General features: G+C 44.3%; 1 protein-coding gene across 1 annotated transcript; it reads right to left on the bottom strand.

Moving 5' to 3' along the window:
• Positions 1-1,189: 1,189 nt before the first annotated feature.
• Positions 1,190-11,739, bottom strand: LOC122543898 (uncharacterized). Its single transcript, XM_043682774.2, has 2 exons — positions 11,699-11,739; positions 1,190-3,791 (listed from the first exon to the last, which is right to left on the bottom strand). The coding sequence occupies exon 2, from the start codon at positions 3,429-3,431 to the stop codon at positions 2,670-2,672; it is 762 nt and encodes a 253-aa protein (XP_043538709.1). The 5' UTR covers positions 3,432-3,791; positions 11,699-11,739; the 3' UTR covers positions 1,190-2,669.
• Between the last annotated feature and the right edge of the window lie 421 nt (positions 11,740-12,160).

Genomic DNA, 12,160 nt, shown 5'->3' with positions numbered 1-12,160 from the left:
ATTTACAGAATGTGATGGGGTATTGATTGGGACAGCAGTGGCTCAGTGGTTAGCACTGCTGCCGGGTTTGATCCCAGCCTCATGTAACTGTCTGTGTGGAGTTTGCACATTCACCTGTGTCTATGTGGATTTCCTCCCACAGTCCAAGCTGGTGGGTTAGCCATAGGAAATGGAGGGTTATCGGGTAAGGAGGGCTGGTTAGATCTGGGTGATTTGCCCTTCAGAAGGTTGGTGTCAACTCAATCGGGCTGAATGGCTGCTTCTACGCTCTATGGATTCTACGACTGTGAAGAGGGATTGAGTGATTGATATTGATGAGGGCAGTACAGTGGCTCAGTGGTTAGTACTGCTGCCTGACAGCGCCAAGGAGGACCCGGGTTCAATTCCAGCATGGGGTGACTGTCTGCGTGGAGTTTGCACATTCTCCCCATGTCTGCGTGGGTTTCCTCCCGATGTTCCGGTTTCCTCCCACAGTCCAAAGGTGTGTAGCTTAGAGGAATTGGCAGTGTTAAATTGCCCGCAGTGTTCAGGGATGTGTAGGTTAGGTTCAATAGTCAGGGGTAAATATTGGACAATAGGGTAGGGTAGTGGGTCACTCTTCGGAGGGTGGGTATGGACTTGTTGGGCCGAAGAGCCTGTTTCCACACTGTAGGGATTCTATGATCCATTCTCCTGGAGAACCTGGAAGGGAGCGGAGAAATTTTCAACAAAATCTCTCAGAGATGCTGCAAGCCCTGCCCAGCTTTTCCAGTAAATTGTGTTTGTTTCTGATTTCCTGAATCCGCAGAGTTTTTTTTTTCACTTTTTAATTAAGGGGGAAATATGGAGCTTATGCAGTGACGTGGAGAGACCAGCAGAGGGTGGCATTGTATCACTTGAAACATCAGAGAGCGAGAGTGAGAGACTGAGAATTTCATTCATCATATTTCAATTCATTCATTCAGTGTGTCCCATTGCAGACAGAGCTGGTCGCACAGACACACCCATACAAAACAAGAGACATAATCACGCTCATACACACTGACACAGAGGCATACACAGAAACAAGCAAACATAGACACACTCATTCAAACTTCCCTTCAGGACAGAGCTGGTCACACAAACACACTCAAAAACAGAGAGACACACACACACAGAGAAACACACACATGCAGACTCAAAGAGAGAGACACAGAAACACACAAAGGTAGTTACAGACCCATTTAGATGTGTGTGCACAAATGTACACAGATATATTCATAATCTGCGATATGTCCAGAATATTACATTCAATAGGGTTTATAAAGATCAGTAGAAATACGCAAATATTGTCATAAATGATTGAACTCAGTGACTTCCAAACACACCTGTTACCATAGATACCGGCTAATAAAAGATTTGCTGCGATCGCATCTATGTCGAGACTTGGAATATGAGGCAGAATAACAGATGAAACATTTGAAAGGGGACACTGCTGATCCAAAATCAGGATTAATTAGGAGATGCTAAGCAGTGGAACTTTTCAGACATTGAACTGCAGAATTTTCACCAAAGGTCAATTTATAATTAAGTTCATCATTTCATTCTAATTGTATGCCTGCCAAGATTTCTTGTAATAAAATGTGAGATAGTAGGTGAAATAATCTAAAATCGTGGGTTTCCTCTGAGTGCTCCAGTTTCCTCCCACAATCCAAAGATGTGCAGGTTAGGGTGAATTGGCCATGCTAAATTGCCCACAGTGTTCAGGGATGTATCGGTTAGGTGCATGAGTCAGGGATAAATGTAGGGGAATGGGTCTGGTTGGGATACTCTTTGGAGGGTCGGTGTAGACTTGTTGGGTTGAAGGGCCTGTTTCCACACAGTAGGGATTCCTAATCAGCAATATATCGAGGATATTAAACTGGCCAGGATTTTTAAAGAAAAGTAGAAACAAACATATTTTGTCACACTATCATAGCGTCAAAAATCACACAACACCAGCAGGGTAATCTGAAAGTACTAGCTTTTGGAGCACTACCCCTTCATCTGGCAACCCTTTGAAGGTAAGCTGATGAAGGAGCAGTGCTCTGAAAGCTAGTGCTTCCAAATAAACCTGTCGGACTCTAACCTGGTGTTGTGTGATTTTTAACTTTGTCCATCCCAGTCCAACACCAGCACGGCCACATTATGTCATAGAACTGTACAGCATGGAAATAGACCATTCAGTAACCTTTTTTTTGTCTCCTTCCTTCTGAATAAAGCCTTGACATTAGTCATTTTCAAATCATCTGGCACTTTGAGCATCTAAGGATTCTTGGAAATTCACGACCAATGCACCCATTACCTCTCCGTAGCTATTACTTTTAATATCCTAGGAGATGTTCCATCAAGTCCAGGAAACTTGTCTGCATTTCGCCCCATTAGTTTGCCTCGTATTTTTCTCCCTACTGATGGTTATTAATTTATTTCCTTGCTTTTTCTGGGTTATTTATTATTGTTGGAATGCTTGTGTCTAATGCGAGGACAAAACTGAAGTGACAAAAGAAAGTGTTCAAAATAAATTATATGTACTAACATTCTGATATTAAACACTAGTTCAATTGTAAGGCTCCACATAGCAGCAAAAAACAAACTCCAACTGTCTGAGTGAACATGATTCAGTCCTGTTTGTAATTAACAACAGCGTGAGAAGCAGAATCCAATCCTTAAAGTCAGTTATTGTGAACTCGCTGGTGAGTCTCAAAGTTGGATGAACGAGTGAATCCCTTCCCACACACAGAGCAAGTGAATGGCCTCTCACCAGTGTGAATGCGCTGGTGTCTCAGCAAGTTGAATGAATGAGTGAACCCCTTTCCACACACAGAGCAGATGAAAGGCCTCTCCCCTGTGTGAACTCTCTGGTGCTCCACCAAACTTGACGACTGAGTGAATCCCTTCCCACACACAGAGCAGACAAACGGCCTCTCCCTATTATGAACTTTCTGGTGTTTGCGCAAGGTGGATGACTGAGTGAATCCCTTTCCACACTCTAAACAGGTGAATGGCCTCTCCCCAGTGTGCGTGCGGTGGTGTGTCAGCACCTCACTTCTGCTTTTAAAACTCTTCTCACACTCCGAACATTTAAAAGGTTTCTTATCAGTGTGAACACGCTGGTGCGTCAGCAGGCTGGACGACTGTGTAAACTGCTTTCCACACACCGAGCAGGGGAATGGCCTCTCCCCGGTGTGAACGCGCATGTGGATGTGGAGTTTGGATAACTCTCTGAATCCCTTCCTGCACAATGTGCAGGTGAAAGGTCTCTCCCCAGTGTGACTGCGTCGGTGGATTTCCAACTGGGATGGGTAACTGAATCCCTTCCCACAGTCCCCACATTTGCAGCGTTTCTGTGCAGCGTGACTGCATTGATGTGTTTCCACCTCAGGCAAGTAACTGAACCCCTTCCCACAATCCCTGCATTTCGACTGTTTCTCCATTCGGTGACTGTATTTCTCCAGATTTGACGATTAATTGTAGCTGTGCCCACACTCTGAACAAGAAGAATGATTTTCCCACACTGTGGAATGTGCCAATGCTTTTCCAGGCTGAATAACCAGAGAAAGCTCTTTCCATAGCCAGTTCACTGCAACATACTTGCTCGGGTGCATGTGCCTCAGTATCTTTCCAGTCACGCTGATGTTCGAAATCTTTTCCCACAGGCAGAACCAAGAGCCATTTCTCCTTCTACATTTGAAGACTGATGATAATCCAGCTGTGATGAACCAAGTGCTTCTCTCAGCTCCTAATTTGATATTCGGTTTCAGTTTCCAGTCTGTAAACCTTCCCCTCCTAAAACCCTGGAAAAGGACAGATATCAGTGGGCCAAACCACATTGTTTGATATATTCCACAAAACCTCCAATAAATTGAACACACATGATTTCCCTTCATAAAACCACGTTGGCTGATTGCACTGCCATTTTCTAGCGAAACTCTAATGTCCTGATGGACTCCATTCTAGGGTCTTAAAATAAATGAGTGACATAGTTGATGCACTGGCTTTAATTTTCCAAAATTCCTTAAATTCAGAGAAGGTTACATTGAAATGGAAAATAGCAAATGTAACTCCTTTATTTGAAATGGGAGGGAGACAGAAATCAGTAAGCTATCAGCCTAGCATCTGTCACAGAGAAGATGTTGGCACCTATTGGTAAAGACATTGGAGCAGGACACTCGGAAAAGTTCAAGGAAGTCAGGGAGAATTAATACGGTTTCGTGAAAAAGAAATAACGCTCAACAAATTTATTGGAGCTCTTTGAGGAAGTAACATGTTATTTATTCCAGAGAGTGCGTGGAGAAAAGGCTATCAGACAAAGGGATTGGATCGCAAGTCAAGCAAGATAGGTGATAACGGGGACTATGAGTTGAAAAATGGACTGACTGTACTGAAAGCAACAGGACGTGGGGTTGTGGGTAGGTAATAAACAAGGAACGGGGTGTTCGTGCTCTGAAATAGTTAAACTTGAGTTGAGTCCCAGGATGGAGAATGAGGTGATATTCCTCCAGCTTGTGTTGACCTTTGTTGGAACACTACACAGTAAAGACAAAGCACTATAGATATTAAGGGGAGTGACCTGTAGCAAGTTGCCAGGATCCAGTGGCCTACATTCTATGATTTGTTTAAAAACGAGCTGCAGACCGAGTGGAATCATTGATTTCAATCTACTACTGCCCCCAAGACCTGCCTCAGCTGCCGCTCCCAAGATGACGGGCGGCCAGTCATTCCCTCGCCGGGTGACAGCTAGTTACCTGGGTAACCTTGGCCCTACTCTGAGAAAGCTAAAGATCACACAACACCAACTTATAGTCCAACAAGTTTATTTGTAAGTAATAGCTTTCGGAGCACTGCTCCTTCATCGGGTAACTAGTGGGACAGGATCATAAGACACAGTATTTATAGTAAAAAATCAAAGTGTCAAACAACTGGTGCAATGCATTGAACAAATCTAGATTGCTGTAAAGCCTTTAATCACTTAGAATGGGGATGCAAGTTTCAATTGATTAATACGTAAATCCCAGAACTTCTTTCAAGTCACAGTCCTGAGGTTTTATTTAAAAAGTGACATCTCAACCCAAACAATGAGTTAAAGGTATGAGGTTAGATTCTGTCTGTTTTCCAATCTTGAATCAGACTGGTTCTATTTCCAAAGTAGGAATTTATAAGATTGACTACTATAAGACTGACTGCCTACGGACTGTGCACTTTTTGAACAAAATAGAATTATCTGCAAATACAAATTCACCCCATAGACTTACGTGTACCTACACGTGTGTATGTCAGTGAGCGCGCATGAACGAAAGAGAGAGCGCGCCCAACAAAGTTGCCAATATGCCAACATTTTCATGCACAAACTAAAACAAGATTTCTTTGCTGCAGAGGACTTCTAGCCAACAGTGTACACTAGATACATTGATGACATTTTCTTCTTCAGGACCCATGGCAAGGAATCACTGAAACAACTACACTGATATCACTATGTTTCATCCCACCACCAGACTTAATATGGACTACTCTTTAGAGTCAGTCTCATTCTTGGACACACCCATCTCCATCAAGGATGGACACTTCCGTACCTGACTCTACCGCAAACCCAAGGATAACCTCACGATGCTGCACTTCTCTAGCTTCCACCCGAAACATATTAAAACAGCCATCCCCTACAGACAAGCCCCATGCATGAAGATCTAGACCTACCTACAAATATATTGTACTATGGGCATCCCTGGTAAGCCTTGTACCCTTTCAGATAGATCACGTAGTAAAAGAGACAAAGGGGGGATGTTATCCTTCACTAACAATTTGTTTCTAGAAACCCATAATAAAATATTTGGAGAGGATGTAGTAGTTTGTTATGCCCTTACTTCAGCAAGAGACTCCCTGACCCCTTTTATCCTTCCAAGTCCTATCATGGGGGTATAGAATAGTTCTAAAGTATTTACAGGATTATGGACGTCCTCCAATAAACTCACGCTATCCTATCCAAATTGCTACAATGGTAAGGGATGAGGGTGCAGTTACGTAAAAGTGCCTAAAATTATCCCCTGTGCTATGATAAAATGTATCAGTCATCATTGAGGGAGTGGACTCCGCCAATAAAGCTATGACTGGCACATCATAATCACCAATGAAACATATCAGTCTTAAAATTAAGTGGAATCAAACCAGTCTGAAACACAAAAAAAATTATAATGTTATCTTCCTCCATATTAAACTGATTTGAAATCGAATAAGGTTGGCTTTCATGTAAGGATAAAAGAGATTAATTAGAAACTGACAGTAAGGCAGTCGTGACCTGTAAAAAGATCAGGAGTTAATACTTTATAATCACTGAAGAATCCTTAACCTTAAAAGAAATCATGTTAAATTTCCAAAATGCAAATCAGATTCAAAGCATTCCCGGATCTCATGCTCCAGGGAACAAAGCACAAACATTCAATCACCAACAAACAAACAACCGAATCACAAAGGGTTAAACTTTCTACTAGCTGTACAGCTCTCTCTCTCTCTCTCTCTCTCTCTCTCTGTCTCACACACACACAGTTTTTAGCTTGGGAGTTAAGTCTCAAAAGTCCTGGCTGTGGCACAACATTGCTTAACCAAGTGTGCAAGAATTGTACCACTGGCCAGCCTTATCTTTTAAAAATCGAGAACAACGGCCACCCTCCATATTTCATAAACAAAGAACAATCACCAAAACGAACAAAAAAGCAACAAGCCAAGCCAAGCCAAACAGATACAACAGGTTCTGGATTAGTGGTGCTGGAACAGCACAGCAGTTCAGGCAGCATCCGAGGAGCAGTAAAATCGGCGTTTCGGGCGAAAGCCCTTCATCAGGAATAAAGGTAGAGAGCCTGAAGGGTGGAGAGATAAGCTAGAGGAGGGTGGGGGTGGGGAGAAAGTAGCATAGAGTAGGTGAGTGGGGGAGGGGATGAAGATGAGGAAATGACCTGGGAGTTGCAGTGGGAGGGGGACTCCCTGAGATTCTGGTACAACACACAACAAAACTAATGAGTAGCCAACCATCGAACCTTTGGCTAGGGAAAAGGGATTATTTTGTGAGAAACTAGTGATTTGTCCTCTGCCTTTTGCTTGTGGAGGAGGGTGACTGTAATCAGGAGGTTTACCCCAAGTGTCATAGGAGTTCTGAGGGTAATTCTCATGAAAACTTCCTTGGTTCCCCTGTGTGGCCCTTCGAGGGCAATTAGAGGTCCAATGGAAGGGACTGCCGGCAGTAAGACAATTTCGAGTCGGGCGATCACGAGCCCAGTGAGATAGGCTGTTACAATTAAAACAGGCCAGGAATGGATACCGAGGGAGGGTCCCTCTGCCACACCCACGACTGCAGCCTGGAATGGGTACAGGGTCACTACTATTAAGCACGGGTAGTTGTTGAGGTGTCTCCTCTTGGACTACAAATTCTGATTTTACACGGATTGGTGGTCTGTCTTCACTCTGCTGATTCCACAAGGCATTAATAGAACGATGGAGTTGATTAGGGGTGGCTTCAACCCAGTCTAGATTGTTTGTTTTGACTGCTGTAACTACAGAGGGCAGCAGGCAGTTTAATAGCATTGAATTATACTGAGCATTAATAGCATTTAAATTCCAAACCCGATCGCCGGAATAGGACTCATAACATTCTCTAAAACATTCCAAATATTGCTCAGCAGACTCCTTATTTTTAGGGTGAAGCTCAAGGATTCGAGTAAAGTCAATGGGCCTTGTTAATATAGTAGATGCAACAGCGAGATTATTATCTTGTCGCTGTTGTTCCTGGACTACAGCATTAGCGAAAGCAGTAAAATTATTGTGACCAATACATTCAGTAAAACAGGCATATTCAGAGCGGGTAAGCACTTACTGCAGAAGGTCTTTTGCATTACCAATATAAACTTTAATTGTGGTGTCTAAAAAAATCAATGAACTGCTGGGGAGTCTTGTGGTGGTCCAGTGCATTACTGAGGATGGATATAATTTCATGGGGCTTCCAAGGACAATAAATACTGAGTGGTATTAGGGACAGCAGCTTCTGGGTTTGGTAGTTCCTTTACAGGGAACATTCCTAATGTGGGTGCTTTGCCTTCCGCATTTTCAGAAGAGGAATTTAAAGGGGTTTCTAATTGCTGCACGAGTCATTTACTTGAGGATCTGTGCTATTTCAATCTTCGCTGACTGGCAACAGGGTTAGTGAACTGGGGAGGGGGTGGGGGGACAGGAGTTTGCTTACCAGCCCCTAGTGACTTCTTCTTTTGTTTCTGTTGGCGTTTTGCTTGAGCGCATTCATTTTTGACGTCTTGAATAGATTTCAGACACCATCAGCTGTTAGTTCAATTCCCAATTTAGTGGCAGTATGCTGCCTTGAACATAAAACAGGTTCTTTATGAGTTTCACCACAATATAGTCTCCACAGTCTAATTAGTTTCTGTGTCTTGGAATTCTTCTTCCTTTGCCAAATCAGTTGCTGGGCTGATTTGATCAATTGAATATTTTTAAGGCCACTGAGTGGCCACTGCTCATCACCCAATGCTTTAGTTAGGGTGGCAGAAAGTTTTCAAAAGTCTTTGGATTTTTCCGGAAACTTCTCACATATTTTTACTAACGGTGAAGATGGATCTTCCGTCTTATCTATGTGATTACCCATCTTTAAACAAACTTCCTTATCTCACAGAACAATTTAAGTGCCAATTTAAAGAATCATTCTTTCTCAGCTCTGAGAGGTTCACGACTCTCTTTTTCAGATCTTTTTCTCAAGTCTGTCCTTAGATGTCACTCTCCCCCTTTTTTATATAGGGTTCTCTTAATCCTCCCCTTGCCAAGACCGATTCTTTCAGGCTGGACTAGAAAATAGACAGCGAGGGGTCAGGTCAGACACAAATTTAATGAGGAGGAAAACCAAACCTATATAAAATATTCACGTCTGGCCGGCCACATTCCTCAACTCTCAACAGTGAAGGACAAGTCTCTTACACCGCTGTCCACAATCTGTCTGTGCCAAACCAAGAGTCACAGCACTAAAATGAAGATCTCGACCCCTCCAAAAGGTCCTCTTGGTTCGAGATCAGTCAAAAGAACCAACAAATACAGTCTGTTCAAAAAGCAACGGCCTTTAGTTTATTGAATTAAGGTACCTTGATGCAATTCTATCCAGCAAGACAGAGGTTAAAGCTTCTGTGTTCTGTAGTGAAGTTGCGCAATTACATTAAAAAATTACACATTATTTATATGTTTTTTAAGAGATAGTACAGCCTTAATTCCAAGAGACCAATCACATATAATAAGGTGACATGATTTACAGCAGGTTAATCCAATGATATTCCCTGGGAAAGGGTTCTTAATTTACGGAGAGCACCATCCCACGCAAACAGTTCAAGGTTAGTTCGAATACCAAATCACTGTCTTAAGATTCATATTATGAAAAATCCATTGTTCTCTCTTATCTCTAAATAAAGCATCAGTTCAAGTTCACACAGTCAAATCATTACTTGCAGCCATTTTGTTGTGTTATTTTAAATTGAAAAGCCATTTTGTGGTTAATAAAAATCTACAGATACTTGTTACTTCTGACAACAGCCTAAATTCAAATTTTAGATCCTCATGCATACTCAGGATCTGTTCGGATGAGGAGGAACATGACAGACACCCACATAAGAAGGACCCCCACATAAGAACACGATACAATGCTCAAATCATCAATAGCCAGTTCCGACGTGCCACAGCGAGAAACCGTAATGATCTCCTCAGGAGAGAGGGACACGATATGACTAATTGGGTACCCTGAGTCGTCCATTATTTCCCAGGAGCAGAGAAACTACACCATGTTCTTCGCAGCCTGCAACACATTATCAATGAGGATGAGCACCTCACCAAGATTTTCCCTACGCCTCCACTTCTTGCCTTTAAACAACCACCAAACTTTAAACAGACCGTTGTTTGTAGCAGCCTTCACGTCAACATCTGCGCTGAAAATGTGTTGCTGGAAAAGCGCAGCAGGTCAGTCAGCATCCAAGGAGGAGAATCGACTTTTCGGGCTTGATGCCCAAAACGTCGATTCTCCTGCTCCTTGGATGCTGCCTGACCTGCTGCGCTTTTCCAGCAACACATTTTCAGCTCTGATCTCCAGCATCTGCAGCCCTCACTTCCTCCTTCATGTCAACATCATCGACAACACCATACAACCTTGTCAAAGCAACCGCTGCAAGACGTGTCAGTGTCGAAAGGATGCTCCCACTACATGTGGGGACACTACCCACCACTTGTACAGCAAGTACTCACGTGACTCAGCCAACGTTGTCTATCTCATACGCTGCAGGCAAGGATGCCTTGATGCATGGTATATTGGTGAGACCAAACAGACGCTACAACAGATGAATGGACACTGCACAACAATCGCCAGCCAGGGATGTTCCCTTGAGTCGTGGAACATTTCTGTGGTCAAGGACATTCAGTCTCGAATCTTCAAGTGACCTTCCTCCAAGGCGGGCTTCAGGATATATAACAATGCAGTCACCAACAGAGGGGGATAGCCAAGTTTGGTACCTTGGGTTCATATCACAAGTTTGGTACCTTGGGTTCATTTCCTGAAGAAGGGCTAATGCCCGAAACGTCGATTCTCCTGTTCCCTAGATGCTGCCTGACCTGCTGCGCTTCTCCAGCAACACATTTCCATTTCATATCACACTACAAGTCACCCCACTAGATTATATACTCCCTCTGTCACTCACACACCCTCTCTCTCTCTCTCACAGGCATATACTGTCACACTCACGCACACACATAGACACACTCTCTGTCCCTCATACACACACATATATGTCTATGGGGTAAATTTGCATTTGCAGATACATTCTATTTTGTTCAAAAAGCACACAATCTGTAAACAGTCCATGCGACATTTTGTAAATTCCTATTTGGAAATAGAACCAGTCTGACTCAAGGTTGGAATACAAACCTCACACCTTTAATGCATTGTCTGAGCTGAGATGTCACTCAATGTTATATAAGACCTTAAGTTATCTCAGGACTGTGACTTGAAAGAAGTTCTGGGATTTACATATTAATCAATCGAAACCTGCATCCCATTCTAAGTGATTAAAGTCTTGAACAACAATCTAGATTTGGTCAATACCTCGCAGCAGTTGTGTGACACTTGGAACTTTTGCTATAAATCGTGTTTGCTATGATCCTGCCCCACTCGCTACCTGACCATGGAGCAGCGCTCCCAAAGATAGTGATTCCAAATAAACCTGTTGGACTGGTGTTGTGTGCTGTTGAACACAGTCCAGCCCCAGTCCAACACCTCCATCTCATGGCTTCTCGGGGGGGGGAAGAAGGGGGGGGGAGGGGGAGGGGGGGGGGGGAGGGGGGGGGGAGGGAGGGGGGGGGAGGGAGAGAGAGGGAGGGAGAGAGAGGGAGGGAGAGAGAGGGGGGGAGAGAGAGGGGGGAGAGGGGGAGGGAGAGGGGGGAGAGGGGGAGGGAGAGGGGGGAGAGGGGGAGGGAGAGGGGGAGGGAGAGGGGGAGGGGGGGAGGGGGGGGAGGAGGAGGGGGGAAGAAGGAGGCGGGGGGAGAGGGGGGGGAGGAGAAGGAGGGGGAGAAGGAGGGGGGACCCGCGGGCTTCACACAGGGACTTTCGGGGGGCCCAGGCATCCCCCTCGGGAGGTGATAAAACTGCCATCCGCCCATTCCCATTCCCATTCCCATTCCCAACCTGTCTCGCTATCTCCTCCAGCCGCTCCAACTCGGATTGCCTCCACGACTGACACTGAGCATGCGCGGGATGCAGCCCGCGCCTGCGCTCTGTCCTCCTGAGCCCATTGATCGGAATCTGGCGCAGCGCGAGCGTTCCGGAGCGACGTTCTCGTGGTGATCCCTTCAGCTGGTGACTGACAGTTTAGTGCTTTGGTCCCCCAGTTGATATTGGGACTACAGGCACAATTCACAACTTCGGTGGAAACCAAAATATGTAGACCCTCCTCACTGTTGCAATTTGTATAGTTCACCCTCCATCACCTTCACCGGCAATTTCAGTTTGGAAAAAGTTACAAAGTGATACTCCGCTAAGACCAATGCTCATACCACAGTCATTCATAACTTAGCTTAATAATATGAACGTGTGGCGAAGTAAATCAATATCAAAGTTATACAGGTGATATCAAGCTGAAGTAATATG

This window comes from Chiloscyllium plagiosum, unplaced genomic scaffold, assembly GCF_037043375.1.
Source record: "Chiloscyllium plagiosum isolate Xiang-an unplaced genomic scaffold, Cpla_swu_hap1 HiC_scaffold_46, whole genome shotgun sequence".
Taxonomy (NCBI): domain Eukaryota; kingdom Metazoa; phylum Chordata; class Chondrichthyes; order Orectolobiformes; family Hemiscylliidae; genus Chiloscyllium; species Chiloscyllium plagiosum.
The sequence above is the reverse complement of the archived record's forward strand: the minus strand, read 5'-3'. Positions and strand labels throughout refer to the sequence as shown.

Excerpts from the sequence above, each read along its gene's own strand:
- LOC122543898 (XM_043682774.2), bottom strand. The coding sequence starts at position 3,431 with ATGGAGAAACAGTCGAAATGCAGGGATTGTGGGAAGGGGTTCAGTTAC.